The sequence below is a fragment of the Mesocricetus auratus genome, unplaced genomic scaffold (genome assembly GCF_017639785.1).
Source record: "Mesocricetus auratus isolate SY011 unplaced genomic scaffold, BCM_Maur_2.0 Super-Scaffold_100020, whole genome shotgun sequence".
NCBI classification, from domain to species: domain Eukaryota; kingdom Metazoa; phylum Chordata; class Mammalia; order Rodentia; family Cricetidae; genus Mesocricetus; species Mesocricetus auratus.
In genome coordinates this window covers 40,182,386-40,204,207 of record NW_024429201.1, presented here as the reverse complement: position 1 = coordinate 40,204,207, position 21,822 = coordinate 40,182,386, and the positions used below count along the sequence as shown (strand labels likewise).

Below are 21,822 nucleotides of genomic sequence, written 5' to 3'. Positions count from 1 at the left end.
ACAGCTGATCACCATAACAAAACATAATAGTTAACACCAGAATCTTTGCCTGTGGTTCGGGTCCCTTAAATTAACCCAGGAATAATTCCCTAATAAACACATAGTGGCACATGCCCTATCTTCATTTCATATGCCGCACTTTCTGATTCAGTTCTCTGCTGGCTGTGGGTGTCCCTTAATCTCCCCAAGTCCTCCTAATGTTACTGAAAACTTAGCTAGAATTTTCTCTTGTTCTATGAATTTTATGTTACTCTATCATTGAGTCTACCTGCTGACGCATCTGAGCCTTCCATTTAGTCCTGCATGTGTCTGCATGTCTTCTCCCAGAGCTATTCTAGTAAGTACGTATTGTGGCTTGTGGCTACTCTTGGAAACCTCAAGACCAAATCAGAAAGGCAACAGCTTGCTCTTTGTAATCATCGTTTCATTACGAGTCTCTCCCATCACCCTATGATGGTTGCATTTAATTCTAGTACAGTGGAAGATCTCCCAGACATAGCAGCAATAGTTGCTCAGAAAACACTTGATGATTCCAGACATAACTCATTCTGTAACTCTAGCACTCAGGAGGACGTGGTTGAGTGCTGTGAGTTCTGCCAGCCTGGTGTACGCAGTAAACCTTTGTCCTGAAATAAAAATGTTCGGCAAATAAACAAATGCTTTTACAGTCAAAAGTTGTATAAATTTATGCAAAAGTGCTTTAAAAGTTGTCTGCACCCATGGGAGGCCTTACCCCATCAGATTGGAGACAGAGGAGGAGTTGGGGTGGGAAGAGGAGAGGTGGGGGGAGGGAACCGGAGAAGCAGAGGGAGGGTATGTAAAATAAATTTTAAAATTATGAATAAAAAATACTTGATGGCATTAAGAAAAAAAATAGCTAAGTTGTGCCCCTTTCCTGGAATAGTTTGTGACACGCTGCATGAGCCACCAGCTGATTCAAATGCCTGAGTACCTGAGGTGTGTTTGTGTGTGATAAGTACTGTTAAAGGCTGACCTGTAATGATTACGTGTGCTTTGAGCACGTAAAGGAAAGGGGCCCAGATGTCCGTGGCTCTTCAGTTTCTGCCCCGAGGCCGAGCCTGTCCTCTTTTCACTTACTGACTCCGTGTTTACCTTTAATACTTCCTATGCTTGTAGCCTGCGCTTTTACTCCATTCTCAAAGTGCAGCTGAACTTCAAATTGGAAAGATAAACCATAGACTGGGGAGAGATGAATGCTACCTGTACGTGCCGTGTGCGCTCACACAGAAAACGACGCGAAGGAAATACTTCTATTTTTAAAAGGCAATCTTCTAAAGATCTTCTTGCTGGGAGCAGAGTTCTCGCTTTAAATCTATCAGATTCGAAAGAGATTTGAGAGTTTAAACTTAGTAGCAGGCGTCTGAAAAGATAGAGTTGGTCTCATACTTTGGCCCCTCCCACCGGCCTGAACTCTTTCTGGCTGCTCTGGTTCTAGCGACCCTAAAGAGGCAGGATACTTAGCTCTTACAGAGAAGGAATTCTTCCAGCTTTGTTTCCACCAAATAAAGTGTCCTGGCCACTGGAGGAAATCTGAAAGCATTGCTTTATGATTTATGCGCTATGAAATCACAGCCCTTTATGGAAGGGACTGGCGTCCTAGACAGGTGCTGGATACCAAGTCCCCAAACTCCACTCAAAACCTCTTGTGGGCCCAAAGAATGCACCATGTTGATGGTTCTTCAGATTGTCTCATTCAAGTGGTTTTTTTTCTCATGTACGTCAATCTTTGAAAATATCTGTGCTTAAAAGTCCTGCTTCCCTAGTCTTCTTTCACTGAGGAATGAGATGCCAGAGGAGTGATCAAAAGGATACCGGCCAGCTTCTGGGGTCTCAGGATAGATTACCTACTTCTATTGACCTTTCTCATTCTTTAGAAATGATTGTGCCTTGTTCTTTTCCTAAGCACCAAACTATTAGAAACACTGTGACAAAGGAGGTGAGGCAGAGATCACCTACTCACACAGGACTCCATCGCTGTCTTCATAGCCTGCCCCATGGTGGTCTTATGGAAGGTTTCATGTATATGGGCGGGCACTTTTTGTGGGTGTGTATGTGTGGGCTGAGTGTGGTATATGTAATGCCAGTATGGCTATGTACACATGAGCATGTGTATGGCTGTGTATACGTGTGCAGCAGCCACACGCTGACATAGGTTACTCTCCAACTTCTTTTAACAGCACTTAATTTTTTCTAATTTATTAATTTAGTTTTTACATTCCAATCCCAGTTCCCCCTCCCTCCTCTCTTCCCACTCCCCTGACTGCCCCCCCATCTCCCATCTGCTCCACAGAGAGGGTAAGGCCTCCCCTAGGAAGTCTACTAAGTCTGTCCCATCATCTAGTTGAGGCAGGACCAAGGCATCTCTCCACCCACACACACCTGGATCTAGACTGAGCAAAGTATCTCTCCATGTAGAATGGGCTCCACTAAGTCAGTTTGTGCATTAGTGTTAGGTCTTGGACCCACTGCCAGTGGCCTCATATATTGTCCCAGTCACACCATTGTCACCTATATTAAGGGAGTCTAGTTTGGTCTTATGCAGGATCCCCATTTGTCAGACCTGAGTCAGTGATCTCTCACTAGCTTGGGTCAGCTGATTCTGTAGGTTTCTCCATCAAGGTCTTGACTCCTTTGTGCATATTACTGCTACTCCCTCACTTTGATTGTACTCCAGGATCTGGCCCAATGGTTAGTTGTAGATTTCTGCATCTACTTACATCTGTTTATGGAAAAGGGTTCTAGCTTCTCTGGAGTTGTGAATTGTAGGCTGGGTATCTTTTGCTTTGTTCTACTATCCCCTTATGAGTGAGTGATTACTATATTTGCCTTTCTGGGTATGGCTACCTCACTCAGGATGGTTTTTTCTAGTTCTGTTCATTTGCCTGCAAATTTTAGGATGTCATTGTTTCTTACTGCTGAGTAGTACTCCATTGTATGCCACATTTTCTTTATCCATTCTTTGTTTGAGGGGCATCTAGGTTGTTTCCAAGTTCTGGTTATTATGAATAATGTTGCCATGAACATAGTTGAGCAAATGTCTTTGTGGTATGAATGTGCCTCCTTTGGGTATATGCCCAAAAGTGGTATAGTAGGGTCTTGAGGTAGGTTGATTCCTAATTTTCTAGAAATCACCATACTGATTTCCACAGTGACTGTACGAGTTTTCACTCCCACCAGCAATGGAGGAGTGTTCCCTTACTGCATATCCTCGCCAGCATAAGCTGTCATCTATGTTTTTTTATCTTAGCCATTCTGATCGGTACAAGATGGTATCTGTGTTGTTTTGATTTGCATTTCCCTAATGACTAAGACTGTTGTGCATTTCCTTAAGTGTCTTTCTGCCATTTAAGATTGTTCTCTTGAGAATTCTCTGTTTAGATCTGTACCTTGTTTTTTTAATTGAATTAGTTGGTAGTTTGATGACTAGTTTCTTGAGTTCTATGTATATTATGGAGATCAACCCTCTGTCAGATGTAGGGTTGGTAAAGATCTTTTCCCCTTCTGTAGGGAACCATTTGTCTGTTTGACCACCTTTATTTTTTGAGACATGGTCTCTCACAGAACTGAAGCTCATTGATTCAATGATAATGACTGACCAATGATCAGGGATCCACCTCGTTTGTGCTCCTCATCTCCCTTCTCTGGCACTGGGGATACACGTGTACGCCATCACACTCAGCTTTTACATGTTGGGGCAGGGGGTCTGAACCCAGGATCTCATGCTTGCACAGTGGATGCCCTAGCAACTGAGCCATGTCCTGGTAGATGTTATTGCCTCTGATTCAGAAAATTGCCTAGAACTTGAATACCAACATTTAAAAAGGAAATTGAACAATATGTGATATTTCTATCAGCTTATAGAGATGCTAATGAGTCAGAAATATTGCTAGTGATCTAATTGCCCCAAATCTTGTATTTGTTAAGTGTTGTGTGCAGTATATTTTTCAGTAACACAACTTTAAGCTTTTCTACCCTTCCATGTACTGGAATAGTACAGTAGTAGCCAAACTGAAATTATGCCTGTGAGGACATTATCAATCAGTTGTTATTGAATATATTTAATCATGTAAGAAAAGGAAAATAACAATTGCACATTATCACTTCAAAAATAACTGAGTTTTGCTACTATTGCTTTTTTGAGAAGACAGATTATACAACATTCCCAAATAATTTGTCATTTCTATTGTCAATGGTCAAACAAACAACAAATCCAGGGATTAAATTCCAAACTTTCTACTTGTTAGCTACACACACACAGATTTATTCATTGTTCTACACCATAATTCTCTTTACAGAGCCACTTGGGCAATATTGACATTGTTGGAGTTGGCTACATTTATGAGCCAACACAATGTTCCAAGCACATAGTAAACGTTCAGTAAATGACCACCTTACCTAGTATATAACAGAATAAGCCACTGTGAGTATCAAGGGTGGCTTACATGTTACATTAGTCAACAGCCCTCTTGAAACATTGCCTTCTAGGATGTACTGAGAACGATGTTTCTTACTGGGCATGAAAGTGCATGCCTGCTCTCCCAGAACTATCTCAAGTTCAAGAACATCTTGGGGTGCATAGTGAATTCCAGACCAGCCAGGGATACATAATAAGACTTTCTTTGAAAATTGTGTTTTTCCCCCAGAGCCATTAGTCATTTTTAGTTTCAAATGTAATAGGTAATGTCATAATAACACTTCTTATGTGCCCAATCAGCCTGTTGGGTATAGGGGAATGATTCAAAGATAAAAAAGCATATTAATAAAAAGCATCAAATGGTTAAAAATTAAAGCATATGATGAAATTTGAGCAAACAAAAACTTCAGCAGATTAAAACCTCTTAGAAATGGATTTTCACAGAGTGTTATAGCTGTATGTCACTTTTCAGGTTATATTCAGAGATATCAGAACAAACTTTTTCTTGATTATGTACTGCACATCTGCACTACGCACAGACAAAGGCTGGCAGCATGACAAGCTACCACTATTAGGTCCACTAAAATCCCCTTTCCTAAAGGCCTCACGGAAGACGAGTCTGTTAGAAGGGAAGGTATCCCTCTGCCAGCACACCATGCTTAGAGACAGGCAATTTTAATAAATCAGAATGGAACATGAAAATGTCGACTTAATCAAGCATTTAAATTTTATTAATCAAGCCTAATTTTTATGAGTGCAAATAATCACTGAAGCTGGACAAATTTGTTCTCTATTGCATCAGAAACATAATTTTAATATTTAATGGACTGATGAATTTAAATGGAGAATTATCTTTATGAAACATGCTCTTCATAATTTGCCATTAAATGAGAAATAAAAAATCAACATAAATCTTACATAAAGGTTATTTAACTAAATGTTGGTACTATAAATATTATAAATGCATTGTGCACTAATTTAACAATCACATAGTACACTACATAAAGCAGAGATGAGCCTAGCGAGCGAGCACTGACTTATTGAAGGAAACTCATGAACATCTCCAGGTAGTGAGAGGTTCCTAGCCATTCCTCTCACTCAGGCTTTTATGCTAAAATTTATCATTCTCTGTGCATGTTCTTTTCAATCCAAATGTAGATCCAAGCTTATTAAGGCTTTCTTTTGTGAAGATTATTCTTTTTACACAAAAAGGATTAAAAATACTTTATCACTACTTATTTAAAAAATACCTAAACTAAGAACTGATGTCTTGGGACAGCGATATTGCATCAACATGTTTAATGCTGAATGTTCTGACATAATGTTCTCCTTGTTTAGAACATTCTAGGTGAAAATTATCAAAAAGAAAAACATAATGTCTGAATCTTCTCCCTGAACACACAACCCATTCCACCTGCTCCCTCCATGACTCAACATGTTGCATAAAATAGACACTATGAATTCTCATAAGAATTCAGTAGATACAAAATTTTGGTAATATTAAATTCTAAGAGAAATGCTTTATTTGCAAATGTTTTTCTTATAGACCCCAAATGTTTCAAATGTGTAGTATTTATTTGTGATACAATGTGATAAATTAAGCATCTGCTCGAAGCAGAAATGATCTAGTGTAGCATTAGTGTTCCCAAACATGTCTGATGCAATAATAGAAGGGACATTGGTGTGCAAGATATACACCTTGACAAAGGCCATGCAAACCCCTCCTCTTTCATTGCAGAACCGTTAAATGTGTAACCGCGGAGCTGGCATGAGGCACCTCAAGGGTGTAAAAATTACTAAGGTCGTTTCAAAGTTTGAAACATTTCAGATTATGCCTTTCTTGTTAAAATGGTGTGGTTGAGGAATGAAATTTTGACTTTTAACACAAAGATTTAAGAAAATTACTTTTTTATATGAGCTCTTTATTATTTATAAACAAAATATTTTACCTCAAAAATATTGTCTTTTTAAACAGAATAAATAATATGTCTGCTTTTAATTTTACTTGAAAAAACACATTAAACAATTCAAAATCTTTGGCCTTTTGCACTGTAATTTAGCAAATAACACTTTTAAGAAAACATAATTTTTAGTAATGTGTTACAGGTTAATGGTCACCCTATGATCCTGTTCAGCTAAATTAACACACATTATCCTAAAGACACCTAAAATTCTTTCTAAGCAAAAAACACACTACATTTTGAATCCTTTAGATGGAGACATAGTTCAAATAAACACTAGGAGTCTCACAATGCTTTGTGTAAGAATGGACATTTCAGAAACCAGGAAGAAATATGAAAAGAAATTCATTTAAAATGCTGGTGTTGGACATAGAATTTTATTAGTTATTGTCTAGCCTTTCTTAGTGGAAAGGTTTCTCCGCATATTAAGTTAAACTGATGCTTAAGAAAATGAAAGGTTACACCCTCTTGGACAGTCAAGTAAATCTACTGTCCTTGTGCCTTCCAGCAAAGCATATTACACTGTAAATAAGAATGCTGTTCATGAGGCAGAATGCAGGCTGTACATAATCAGTGGCGGGACTCGAGAGTCATCCGATAGCCACATTAAGACCATACTTCCTATTGAGAACCAAACTAAATTACAACATGGCACTTCCCAAAATGAGCCGGAAATGCATTCTCCATGAAATAATTGTCTTTGAGTCTCTGTAAACCAGGAGGTCTTTTAGCATTGAGTGCTAATGCTTTTCTTTCTAGTCTGCCTTCTTTTGTGTGGCAATCCATTCAGCTTCACTGGCAAGCCACCGCACTAATTGTTATTACATCTAGTGTTCCAGTTATCTTGATGAGGCTGGGACGTTTCAAGGTCACATCCTTAATAGTGTGAATCAAGCTCGGAAGTCGTCCCGTCCCGCTGCTGTTTGCTTCGAAAAGCGCGTGGGTGAAACTACCTCAGCGCTGCCTATGCAGTGTTACTATTACAAACAATTAATAAATTACATATGTGGTTTATGTGTTACATTCATTGGGTAAAAGTTTCTTCTCAAACATTTTGGAGGAGACAGGTCCAACAGTAAAAATGGTGTCTGCCCAAGCACATCTCTAATGGCCTGGTCCTCTCAAATCCAAAACCATTTAAGTGGTTCTGTGCATTTTCCAGTCCCTGCACACCCCCCACTTCCTGTCATTCATGTACCTGTAATAAATCCATTGGCACAGAAAGGCATGCCCAGCTGGGTTTACGCATGTCTTTGACCTAAACAAAATCCAGGCCATGGTGAAACATTCTACTCTCCCCCATTATGTCACTCTCTGAAGTAGAGATGGGAACAGGCCCTGCGATGTGCCCATGGGGGATTCAGAATATGGAATTAAACACAAAATTTGTGGCAGTTTTCCTGCTCTAATAGTTAACATTGCTATTGTGCGTGTGGCCAGGAGTGATTTCTTTAAATGTGTTTTTTTTATAGACTGCTGAAGTAAAAATATTTGAATTGTGCAACTATTGCTTCTGAGCCTAACAAGCCATATGCTTAATTCAAAGATTGTCTTCAAGGAGATGTAAACATAAAAGAAACTGCTTTGTGTCAGCATTGACTTCAGGGAAATTTAGGGCTCCAAGTGTCTAATGCTAATAAGGTTGATATTGTCGGTTTCTTCTGCTTCTTTTAATGTAAGGGATTTTAGAATCGGGGAAGACATTACTCCTAAGAAGAATAACAAAGGATGTTTTCATAGTTTTCAAGGACCTTTGTGTGTCCCCTTGCCACCTTGGGTGTATGCACACACCCTAATTTGGTATTACAATGTATTATAAATAACTGACAGCCTGCAGTGATTTTAATAATGGAGTTAACTAAACCTTTCTCTGTGTTCTTCAGAACATCTCAGTCGCTTCTCTTGATCACTGGTAGAATAATTCTACATGTACTTTATTCACATTACCAGGATGTTTAACAATTCAGTCCAATAAAATTTTAATTTTTTTCAATTTATAAAGTGTCCCCCTGCACTGGGTACAATAACAGCCTCAAACTATTTAAAGAATGCCCTTTCACCTGGTTAAGACATGTAGATTCTATAGATACAATATAGTTCAACTTTGAAAAGAGTTTCTTAAATGTACAGCTACATATTAAATTTTATATGTTAATGATAAATGTTCAGCAAATATTGAAGATGAAGAAGAAATATTATCTTTTAAAAATAATGGTATCTGTTTGTTCTTTGGCTGTAATGTAACTGGCATACTGTGTTTGGGGCTGCCTGTGTGTGTTTTTTAAAATGTCATCTTTATTAGTATTGCATTCAGGGAATAGTGCCTAGAATCAGTTTCCTTGCAGACCTTCCTCCAGTGCATGGCATATAGGCTGTGACGAGCGACGTCACAGAAGGTCATGTCACTTTTAACTGCTTGCATTACATCTTTCTGACTTCCCTAGTGCCCTTCTTTTGTTTGATTAATACTACTTGCTTTCAAGCAAGGTATCAGAAAGAATGATTTGGAAAAAGTTCTGGAGCCTTGCTTAGACACTCTCCCTTTAAGAAAAAGAGGGAAATCCAGCTTAGTAACTGTATCTTTTCTAGCAAACACACTTTTCTCAATCATTTTCCTTTTTCCCCTGAAGGAGAAGGAAATATTCTGTCTGTCTGTCTGTCTGTCCGTCCCTTCCTCTCTCCCTCCCTCCCCCCTCTCGGACACACACACACACACACACACACACACACACACACACACACACACATCCTTCCCCGTGTGTGTGGTGTGGTGTGATTAAATTGTTGTTGGTGGGCTACTGGACTTTGAATGCCTAAAAGAACTATGTGGGACTTATTTGGTTTTATTTGAGGAGGAAAGAGCTGGAATTTGAGGGAAGGCTCTTGTTTTCTATTTGCTTTCCTTAGTTAAGTGTTAAAACTCCAGCACTCCTTTTGAATAACAGGTTGGAGTTCCTTGGGAAGGCTGAAGTTCTGGGTAATCATTAAATGTACTTCAGTGGTACGTAGCTTTTGTTTAACTCATCTTGCAGTTTCTGTGCTGATTACATTGCCTGGACTGTGTGTCTTAAAGCACAGACCAGCTCAGAAGCTACACAAGCTCTCAGAGCTGTACATTCACTGAGTCACTAACTGCCTGAAGATTAGTCATGACTCCTTCTTGACTTCAAGCTAAAATCTTCATCTATGCCTATACTATGCCCTGATTTGTCTCTTAAAAGTCAGTGAAAACATGAGACAGAATTTTATGTCATTCAGAATACTGGAAAAAAGATATACTTTAATTTCCAAAAATTCATGTTCAAGATACAGTTGACATTTTGTTTTTATTATTAGCTGACATTTTTGAGAACTTGTTTTGATGCAGGAAGTGTGCTAAAACTTTATGTACATAGCCTGACTGGGTCCTTAACTAGCACTGTGGGACGGGGCTATGACCATGACTATTTTGCAAAGCATATTAAGCCTCACCTGAGCAACACGTTCTGGTGGGGTACATTCTGGAGTCATATAGAGAAATCAATAGGAAACCAGCACCTGTTTTATGAATCCTCAAGCGTAAATGCCTGTGATGTACCAGTCAAAGGCATCTGAGGAGGGAAGCCCTCAGCAGCACACAGCACAAGACTCTTCAGCCAAATGTAGGCGCAAATGGCTGTGCCGGGCGTCCTGGCTGCACATGTGGAGAGTAATTGCCTGGAGCCAATTACCCACTCAGGGAGGGTAATAACAGTTTGGCTTTTGCAAAGAAGCCCTACTCTGTAGACCTCCTTGAGTCACACTTGAACACAATATAATTTATAAAATGTATAAATTGTCCAAGTGGCTTGTTTATTTTTCATATTTTGAAATTTTGGAAATTAATTGGTAGTGATGACCCCTGGATCTTAATGATTAGATGTAGACATGTTCCTTCTCCAAGCCACTCTTTGAAAACATTTTGATCATTTGCCTTTATTCGTCTACAACACGGGCTATATATGCCTTTCCAAGTGAGCTAGGCTAGCTCTGTGAAGTAGAAAGTAGATGCCCCATCTGTTCCTCGGAGAGGGTGAGGCCTCCCCTAGAAGTCTACTAAGTCTGTCCCATCATCTAGTTGAGGCAGGACCAAGGCATCTCTCCACCCCACACACTCCCGTGTCTAGGCTGAGCAAGGTATCTCTCCATATAGAATGGGCTCCACTAAGTCAGTTTGTGCATTAGTGTTAGGTCTTGGACCCATTGCCAGTGGCCTCATAGATTGTCCCAGTCACACCATTGTCACCTATATTAAGGGAGTCTAGTTTGGTCTTATGCAGGTTCCCCATTTGTCTGTCAGACCTGAGTCAGTGATCTCTTACTAGCTCGGGTCAGCTGATTCTGTGGGTTTCTCCATCATGGTCTTGACTCCTTTGTTCATATTACTGCTTCTCCCTCACTTCGATTGTGCTCTAGGGGCTTGGCCCATTGGTTAGTTGTGGATTTCTGCATCTGCTTCCATCTGTTTCTGGAAGAGGGTTCTAGGTTCTTTGGGGTTGTGGATTGTATGTTAGGTATCTTTTGATTTATGTCTGGTATCCACTTATGTGTGAGTACATACTATATTTAGGGGTAGCGGAAGGCGAGTAGGGAGGGGGAACTGAGATTGGAATGTAAAACATAAACTAATAATTTTTTAAATCTGGATAGAAATAAGCTACACTAAAGCTGGGCATTTGTAACTTAAAAAATAGTAAATGCTCTACCATGGAGTTTTCCAATCATTTGACCCACAGCCAGGCACAGTGATGCATGCTTTTGGTTCCAGGCAGAAGAGGTGACACTAGAAAACCAAAAACAAGCAAGAGGATATGACAGCCAGGTGACTAATGCAACTATTTATCAAACCAAAATATTTCCTGAACAGCTACAATGTAGTTTGCAATATGCAAGACATAACCTGTCACATAGGCCTTCTGGACGTGAGGTGTAATGAGGAGAGAGAGGAGGCATAGGACATAGTTTGTTTCTGCTCCTGAGTATTGAATACAGGATTGCACACACCAAGCAACTATTTGAGACCCTACAGTAAAACATTCTAATTAAAACTAGCGTCAGCATTGTTTGAGCTTATTTTCTTCTCATATTCGGTAAGACTTTTCATGGCCAACTTCAGCAAAAGAATGAAAGAAAAAGTCCTTTATTTAAATGTAAATTTTATAAGATAATTTTATTATTTTATTTGTGACATAAAGTCATTTAAATATAATCTCAAGAGGGCTCAGTGACTTCTTTTGATGAAATCTAATCTCCATCACAAATAATCCAATTTGGCCGTCCTATCATATATCACCACATTTGTCACCGCTGTCTCCATTTTTATAATGTGAGTGCTTCAAACAGGAGAAAACTAAAAGTCTACATGGAGGGTTGGTGTGAATATTGATGGAGTCTCTGTGTCTCTCTGTTTACACCTTACCTATACTGCACACCTTGGACCAGGGGTTTATAACAAATACTTATCGGCCGTTTGAATAAGGTCAGGAGTATGATGAGAGCAGATTCCTTGTGGAGACTGGGTTGCTTGCCCCGGATGGTGGGCCTTCTCAACACATACTACAAGCGACATACTGTCCAGCTGTGGCTCTTCTGAGGAGCTCACTGCTCAGGAGTAAGGCTGCAAGTCCTACTCTCTAACAAAGATGTAATGTATGACATCAAATTAGGAGCAGTTGGAATTTTCAGATGTCTTTAGTTATACATTGGTTCGTGAGAACCGGAAATTTATGTTTGAGTTATTCATTAAAGTCACACAAGGCTCGTAGTAGACTTGAGAGAAAACACTTGGGAATACGAGCACAGCATCTCAGTTTGTACAGTTCGGCAGCATCTTACTGTCTTAATTTCTTTTGTATTACAAAGTCACACAAAAGAAGGATTTGGTGCTGCCATCATCAAGAGTTTGGTGAGAAACTATGTGGGATTTGCTTTCTATATAATTGTAGTCCTCTGAGGCTTCCCTGAAAAGCACTTCCCTGGAGTTTTCTGTTTTTGGTTTCCACAGAGCGCACACACATGAACATGTTATTGTGGGTAAAACATTTATTTAAACTGTGAAGTTCTAGTTTGTTTGTTTGTTAAGGCAGAGACACATGCTATAACCCAGGCTGGCCTGGAAGTTACTGTGTAACCTTATAGTCTGCAAACTCCCTGTTGGCCATCTGCCTCATGAAGCTACGTTTATTATGTTCACAATTATATATTGACCAAAGAAATAAAAAAAAATGTTTGTTAAATCCAAAATAACTTTTCCATTTAAAAAATATGCATATTGGGGCCAGAGAGACGGCTTGGGTATCAAGAGCCTTGGCTGCTCTTCCAGAGGACCCAGGTTTGTTTCCCAGAACCCACATGGCAACTCACAATCATCTGTATATCCCCTTTCAAGACATCTGACGCCCTCTCCTGGCCTGTGAGGGTACTGCATGCAAGTGGTTACTAAACACATGCACAGGCATACAATAAGGTAAAATAAAAATATTTTAAAGTACCCATATTTACCATTGTGAATTATATTTACTACTTCTACTTAATTATGAAATCTATTTCTAATATTAGTATATATTCATGGTCCTTACAAAACAATTATGAAGAATTAAAAGGAATAGTTCAGGTAACCTATAAAATCAGAAACTGGCACTCAGAGCAAGTCAATTAAGAGTTGATTTTATACACAAGAATAAAAATATGAGCCATTAAAGACATTCATTGTTAGTTTTATGCTACAGACCACCAGTATGAGTCAGTTAGCAGAGGTAGTTTTTATCTTATAGTTGGGCAAAACAGAAATTAGACAGAGGAGGGTTCCTCCATGCTCTGTTATCCAGCGCTATGCCTGACTGAAACAGGCAGCAGAAGAGCTAGGAAGGAAATCTCATGACTTCTAGCAGCCCGCAGGTGCATGTTAGTCTACCTTCTGTGTACTCCCAATCCTTTGACCCCAGACATGTCACATGAGCAGGCTTCTCTTTGCTGAACTGCTCCGTCCCTGGCTTTAATCAGTTAAAGACTGAGCACTTTCCTAATCTTCATCTCTAGGTGAAGCTTCCACTCTCTGAGCACGTGTTTCAAATGCTAATAAAGTTTTCATTTCCAAAGGGTTCAAAATGACAGAACAAAATTCTTTCCTCTAAGAGCATAAAACCAGCCTGTGTTTCCGTCTGCAGGTGGTGGAGGCCATGCTAGAGGACGAGGAGGAAGACGATGACAAAGATGACAAGGTAATTATCCTCCCCAGTGCTGGGTACCCGGGGGTGGGGATGCAGGCATGACGCTGTTTTCACAGACAGTAAAAAAGGAGTCGAAGTGTTGGAGTCCAGAAAATTGGACAGTGCTGTTTATCATCCTAACAATGCCACTGCGTGTTGCAAAGAGGAAGAAATGGCTATAAATCCTCTCTGCTTTTGTCCAGAGCTGGGTCAAATATTTTTCTGCCAGGAAAAAAATATCAGCTTGTCTGAAACTTGATAGCTATTGTGAAGATAACAGCAGTGACAACTGTTTTTGAAGGGCAAAAATTTGTCCTATGTTCAGTGTTACAAATCAGTCTATGCTTTGGGAGGAAGGAGGCGGGTGTGAAAAAATAGTAGCCTGTGTGAGTTGGATATGGATAATGCCATCTATAATTTTCAAAGAATTTCTCGGCGAAAGAATGTGTATGTCCTGCTTGGGGGGACATTTAAATAGCCATGTGCTCACTGCCCTTGCCTAAACTCGAATGTCCCCATGCCTCCTCCATCACCAAAGACCTTTGGAGACACATCCATTTCATTTGCTAGTTGGCTTGGGGATGGTGGCCACAGTAAACAGCAGCTAATCTCTGGCTTGTTTGGGTTGGCGCTTTCTTGGGGAGAGGGAAGCATTAGTCTGACCTTACACCACCACATCCGTGTCTGAGGTTAGGACAGCGGCTCTCTTCTGCAAGCAAAATAGAACTCTAGCATTGTGGTCTCCGGGCATTTGTAAATACAAAACTTAACATATCTGAAAATGAGACAAGGAGGCAGGGGAGAAAAATTGTAATTACTTGCACATTAGTCATCATACAAAACCAGATTTTGACCTCCACCAAAAACTAACCAGTTACAGTAAGCAATGATGTTTTTGAAGGAAGAAAACCAGAGCATCTTAATTTAAGCCCTTGACCTTCAACTCCAGAAGAGATGTACAGTTATACCCCACTAGAAGAATTTGTGTTGGAAGCAAGCATTTCAAATGTCAAAGGGGAAAAATGTTACACTAACTACTTCACCTCACAGTCTGTTTCCTGACTCAACTGATGTTTTCAGTAGGGTAGAAACACACATGCTTACCCCATGCTTTCCTCTCATGCAGCTTCAGCCACTCTTAAATTGATGTGAAATTTTCCTCCTGTACCTCATTCACTCATTAGTATCACAATCAAAATAACCTAACAAAATATGCTGTCTGCAAATACGTGCGTGTGTGTGCGCACACACACACACACACACACACACACACACACACAAGCTTGTTTTTAAAGTTAAATAATATGAGCATACACCCCTGGCAACAAATGGTCTGATTTATTGTTAAGGTCAGTTGCAGAGCTGTGGAGAGCCTGTACTTTAACTCAACATGCCGGCTCTGAATGCTGCTAAGCATTCTGAATGCTGCTCAGTTCTCTGCTGCTAAGGACTGAGCTGCCATCCGTTTACAGCTCTTCTCCCTTGCTTGTTGCTGCTTTGTTATTAAAGCAACCATAGAGACCCATCCAGCAGCAGGCATCCCCTAGAAATGCCAGTAAATAGAACCCCAGTGAAGTCTACTTCTTCCATGCCTGTCTGCTGGAAGCCAACCCATCCATTTTTAGCCAGTTTGTTGGTATTTTGTGTGTCCCTTTTCTTGTTCATTATTTTAATAGAGAAGATCTTAGGTGTAGTCAATGTAGTCAACAAATAGACATCCCTGGTTAACCAGCTCACCAAAACACAGATATTGATTGAACACATCTGAGTGGCAATACCAACTCTCAGGAGCTGTATACGTACCAAACCAGTGGTTGACTGTCTGAAATTAACACCCTACTTCTGACACATTTTCAAATCTTGTTACCAAAGTAAACCAGTTACTGTGTGAATTCAACTGAATTTGTCTGTAGCTGATATATAGGCAAGCAGTGCGTTTTCATGGTAGGCTGTTGGTCATAACTCAGCCCCTTTTTTTGACCATACTGAAACTGATAGTATGAAAATGGTGTCTGAACCTAAAAGAAAATCTCAAGTGTAGTAATTTGCAGAAGACTTTGAAGCTCTCTTAGACTAGAAAATTTGAGGTGAGGAAGGATCCTGAGCTCATTGACCAGCTTCAGTCTGTTGCTTGGCTCTCACAGAGCACACATCGTACTTAAGTCTTAGCTATCAGCGTGTCTGAATGGGAGAAGAATCATTTCCTACTTTAAAATTTTCATTGGTTCCTCCATTTCGAGTTGGTGTGTAGATCATGTATAATGGAATCTCATGAAAAAACTAATGTGTTTTTCACCATACGAACAGGTACTGACCTCTAGCTCTCATTATTTCTCATTTATTTCTCTGTTTTCTCATGTGGTGTAATAGTGGGGTCAGGTCAATGGGTCCTCTTATAGGATAAAAGTAAAGAAGATTAATAAATGTGCCAAAGCCTCACTTTAATTGAAGCTGAAGCATATGTTGCAAGTATGTAAAATATGTCCCAGATGTTCCGACAGGACCAGTGTCTTGCTTTCCCTGGTTGCCGCAAGGCGGCTATTAGTCCTGTAACCTTTGGACTTGGGGGTAAATGGGGTATTACGTGGCATGGAATGTGAGCACCTGTTTCCCATTCAGCAGAGACCCCTAGCAGGCTGCTCCTAAGCCCGTGCACATGTTTTCACTTAGCGGATTGTTGGGTGATTATGAAAAGTGTCTTTCTTTAGAGCAGCATTGGTATTAGTCTCTCACAATGAAAGAGCAAGTCATTGGCTACTTGACAAGGTCCTGTGGGCATAAGTTGAAGTCCTTCATTTTGCCTGAGCATGCAGGATTTTTGTCAGCGTAGTCACTCACATAGAAAAGATAGAGGCCCAAAAAATTGAAGCCCATAAAGATATACTTGGTAATAACTTTTCTCTAGTGTCGGGAAGACATTGGTTAAAGTTGGTAAAATCTCAGCTGTGGTTCACCTGGACCACCAGATTTTGAGACTTTTAAGTTCTTATTGGTGTTGTCCTTACTTTTTTGTTGTTGTTTTGTTTTGTTTGGTTTTTGAGACAGGGTTTCTCTGTAGCTTTGGAGCTTGTCCTGGCACTCACTCTGTAGACCAGGCTGGCCTCAAACTCACAGAGATCCACCTGCCTGTGCCTCTCAAGTGCTGGGATTAAAGGCATGCGCCATCAATGCCCATCTCTGTTGTCCTCACTTTTAACTAAAAGATTTATCCTTATTTAGCCCAGTGTTGTAGTCATGGACTTGCCCTTCATTCTAAAACCCATTCTCCACATTTGTTCAAATCTAAATTTAAGTAGCCTTTCATTTAATCCAATTCCATCGCTTTCATAAAGGCACAAAACATGGGTTTGAAATGGTGAGCGTTATATGTTAATCATGGCCTTCTAATATTTTCAGTCACCTGCATGCTATGCTGGGAATAGCATTATTTTCTGAATTAACCATGGGACATACTGGAGTTCCATTTTTTGTAAAGCCTTCTCTCAACCCTCAACCATAAAGCTTCAGTCTGATATTTTTTTGACCCAACACCAATTCCTTTCTCTACCAGACTATAAGCAAAGTAAGGTTTAACTAAATATCCTAAGTGGTGCTATCAGCAAGTATACAGTTGTGCTCACTCCACATCATGTAATATCAGCAAGCATATAATCTTGTCCACACCACATCGTATAACCATACAGTGGCCAGTCTTTATAACCTAGACATCAATTAACAAAGGGCAAACCCCTTTTGTGGTTTAAAAACTTTCAGCGTGCTTCCCACGGTACACCCTGCACTTGCAATAAAACCCAGCTGCAGCATCAGGAAGCAGAAGGCAGAGTGCTGGGTTCCAGCAGGAGAAACGTGAGTTCAAATGCATTACATTCTAGCAATGTTTATTGATAAAAGATATGAACACATTCACGCATTTATGCTCACACAGCTTCTCCTTTTTCTTCAGATGTTATGTCAAGGTTACTTGTTTCCAGACAGCCAAATGCAATGAATGAAACATATTTGAATTACATCTTTAATTCTTGATATTTGTATTTTTTATTTGATTCTTCAATCCAAACATGTGTACACTGTACCCAAGATCCATACATCTCTGCATTTTAAGCTGGCAGTGAGGGAGAAAAGAAAGAGATAATTCTAAGTGATATGAGAAAAGATTTTAATCTGACAAAATTGCATTTTCCAGTTACATTCAGTGAAATAACTCCATGGTGGGGAAGCCAATTGAGGATGTAGAGAAAGGCTAAATGAAAGGTGACTAGGAAAATTCTCTTTTAAAAAAAATTCCAAATTCACATTCAACTGGGACACCATTGTATTCCTTTATTCACTTTCTGTGTCTGTATAACAAAAATACCACAAACTTAAAGGCATAAACAAGTGGTGTTGTTGCATCCATGTGTTCAATAGGCCAGAAATACAGGCACACCAACTGGTTCTCTGTCCACAGTCTGACTCCCTTGGGCAAGTCAGACCGAGTTGTCATCTGCAGGGTTTATAACAGAATTCACTTCAAATGATGATGCTGTCTGTTGGCAGGATCCAGTTTCTTATGAATGGAGAACCAAAATCCTTGTTTTCATGTTTCTTCTTTCTGCTCCTAGTGGCCTAGCTGTCTTAAAACACATCAGTGGGGAATCTCCCTTGGGTTCCCCAAACTTCAGCCCTATCTAAGAGCCCACATGCTTACATCAGGCCCACCAAAGGTAATTTCCCTTTCTTAAAGAAAACTGAATATGGCAGCTGGGTATTCCTGTCCATTCTCTATAGTGGCAATCTTTGTGTTCATTGTTTAGATCTACTGTTAGATTGGGTGTCAGCTGTCATACAATAATAAACAAGGGAAGCAATCAACCTAGGCAGCCTAGATCTGCACTTGCAAAGATTATAGCAATATAAGGTATTGCAGAATATGTGTTCCTATAAAAATACAGGTGCAATGTGTCCAGCTTACTGGTTATCAAATTTAGTTTGGAGAAAGGAGCAATGGGCCAGGCAGAGGACTTCTCACAGACCACTTCTTTCCTCTTCTCCTTTTTGGGAAAAATAAAAATACCAAAATGTAGAGAAGGCTCCAGCCCCATTGGGCTGATGACCTCAATTTCTTAAGAATTTCTACTTCATCTAGAAACATAGTGACATTAAAGTTTGAGAATAACTAAGAAATAATATAGTTCAACCACCTTAATTTACAATTATAATACTTGGGACCGGAGCTATATGGCTATGGTATAGTACTTGCCTAGTGTGCAAAAGGTCCCAGACCTGAACCCCAGTATTGCAAAGAGACAGGATTAAAGTACAGTCACAAATTAGCTCAGACTCCATCTTTCAGAGCTTTCACAGAGCAGCGAGGGGCATGCTGTTGCCGCTTGAGGCTGTTTAGTTCCAGGTTGCACTCTGGATGCTGCGTAGCTAGCTCTTTCCCGCTGCACTGGGGACCATGTGTGTAGATAGGAGAGGGAGGTGAGACAAGACAAACTGTACGTGTGTTGTACGGCATAACGAAAAGGAATGATGGCAACCTATAAGAGGGTTGCTGATCCCTTTCCTTAAAGTAGAGAAGTTACCCTGGATTATTCGAGTGGACTCCATATAATCACAAGTGCCCTTAAAAGAAGAAGAGGCCGTCAGAGCAAATGGCAGTGGCAACCCCTTGCACAGCGGTGGCCAACCTCAAGCCTCAGGACTATGACAGAAAGAAGAAACAGTTCCTGGAACAGCTGGAGAATCTGAAGGCTGAGGTCGCCCAGCTGTGTGACAGGTGGCATGGGATCCAAGCTCTTCGAAGGCCATGCTGTTTGCCAGCCCTCTGTTCTCAGCGCCACTGAGAAGACTTGAAAGCCTCAGGGTGTTTCACAGGGTCAAGAAATGCAAACTCTGGGTCTACAGCCAAACAGAGCATGCTGCTGCGGTGCAGGGTTAGGCCAGCCCACCCCCCGGATGGGGGTTACTCTGTGGACCAACAAACCACTGTGGGACACAAGCGCTCCCCACGGGGACATAAGGGGCCACGCTCTGAACACTGAACCTATGCAACACATCCTGTCTGTGGCATGGTGGCGCACTCCTTGGAGCCTTTCAGTGTGGAGAGGGGAACCTCAAGCCAAGAGGACGCAGGCAGTCTGCAGAAGACGGAGAGAGGAGGTAACGGGACCACCCCTCGCCCCCGGGGCCTTTGCCTGCATCTTGATTTTTGCCCCGTGAGACCCATTTTGGACTTTTGCAATACAAAATTGTAAGGGTTCATGATAGTTCATTACAACAGCTGTTGCAGCTTCCTCCAACAGTGTTCGCTGTGCTTCAGTAAGAACGCTATATTACAAAGCAGTAAATATAAGTCTCTAGTTTTTCTTTATTGACTTGGTCAATGAGACTATTCAGTTCTTCATTCAATATGGAAATGAGAAAGAATACAAACCACACCATTTTTAGCCACATTGCCTTAAAGCTTTGTTTCAGAAAAAAAAAGATTTCCAAATGATAGTGAGTTGTTTCCCATCTATGGAGTACTACATGTCCCTACTTAGGACCTTGGCTAATAGGCTGGTAAAAGGGTAGCAGGCGTTTAATTGTTTTCTTGATTTCTGAGACACAAGTACACGAAGATATCGACCCCTCACGTCTTCCCCTTCAGTCCCCTCCATATGTTCATCAACACACCTCCTTCCCAACGGGCAAGTCTACTTTTTGAACCCCATTAAGTCCAGTTGGTGCTGAGAAGAGGCTGGGAGTCCAGGGAAGCAGCGGTTCCTCCAGCATCATCAGGTAAACAGGCCGGCTTCCCGGCCTGTGTTCCAGTGCCTGCAGATCGCCTGGGAACTGCACAGAGCTCCCAATCCCGACGGGAGCCAAGCACCCCAGACTCCAGATCTTCTCTCCCACCAACGAGACCAGGAAACCAGAGGAGGCTGGGAGACCAGGGGAGTAGCTGTTCCGGATCAGGTACAACAGGACCCAGCATAGGGTCCAGGGGACCAGGTAGGAGGCTAAGCGCCCCAGATTCCTGTTCTTCTCCACCCACGGGACCAGCATTTGGACAAGGAATAGAAGAACCACCAGATTATTGGACTTGCTAGCACCCACCAAAAGGGAACTCTGGTCCCCAGACCAGTAAGGGGCTCTTTCTGCACCCACAAGAAGAAGAGATGGGAAAGAGACAATACAAAAACATACTCAGCAACAGAAAAACAAATATGACACCACCAGATTCTAGAGACTCCACACCAGGAAGACCCCAACATTCCAATGCGAATGAAGCAGAAGAGAACGACCTTAAAAGCAGTTTCATGAAAATGATAGAGGCCCTAAAAGAGGATATAGGAAAATCCCTCAAAGAAATGGAAGAAAAAACAAACCAAAAAATGCAAGAATTGGAAGAAAAAACAAGCCAAAAAAGGCAGGAAATGGAAGAAGAAACGAAGCAAAAAAAATGCAAGAAATGGAAGAAAAAACAAAGCAAAAAAATGCAAGAATTGGAAGAAGAAACATACCAAAAAAGGCAGGAAATGGAAGAAGAAACAAAGCACAAAATACGAGAAATGGAACAAAAAGCAAACCAAAAAATGCAAGAAATGGAAGAAAGAACAAACCAAAAAATTCATAAAAGGCAACAAATGGACGAAAAGATAAACAGAAAATTGCAAGAAGCAATGCAAGCACTGCAAGGGTTGAAAACTGAAATAGAGACATTAAAAAAAATACAATCTGAAGAAAGGCAGAAAATAGAAAAGCTGGACAAATAGTCAGGCATTACCGATACAAGCATTACCAACAGAATAGAACAGATGGAAGAGAGAATCTCAAGTGTTGAAGATACACTTGGAGAAATGGATTTATCAACCAAAGAAAACCTTAAATCCAACAAATCCTTAACACAAAACATCCAGGAAATATGGGACACCATGAAAAGACCAAACCTAAGAATAATAGGTATAGAAGAAGGAGAAGAAATCCACCTCAAAGGGGCAGAAGGCATATTCAACAAAATCATAGAAGAAAACTTTCCCAATCTTAAGAAAGACATGCCAATGAAGGTACAAGAAGCCTACAGAACACCAAATAGAGTGGACCACAAAAAAAAATCCCCTCGCCACATAATAATCAAGACCCCAAACATACAGAATAAAGAAAGAATATTAAGAGCAGCTAAGGAAAAAGGTCAAGTAACATATAAAGGCAGACCTATCAGAATTACACCTGA

General features: G+C 40.6%; 1 protein-coding gene across 8 annotated transcripts in view; it reads left to right on the top strand.

The window, feature by feature from the left end:
- The window catches only part of Mctp1 (multiple C2 and transmembrane domain containing 1), a 521,330-nt gene that overhangs the window by 437,313 nt on the left and 62,195 nt on the right, over positions 1-21,822 (top strand). For all 8 annotated transcript variants that reach the window (XM_040728844.1, XM_040728841.1, XM_040728842.1 and 5 more), the window contains one exon: positions 13,581-13,634. In XM_040728844.1, coding sequence (XP_040584778.1) covers positions 13,581-13,634 — 54 coding nt within the window. The remainder of the gene's footprint in view (positions 1-13,580; positions 13,635-21,822) is intronic.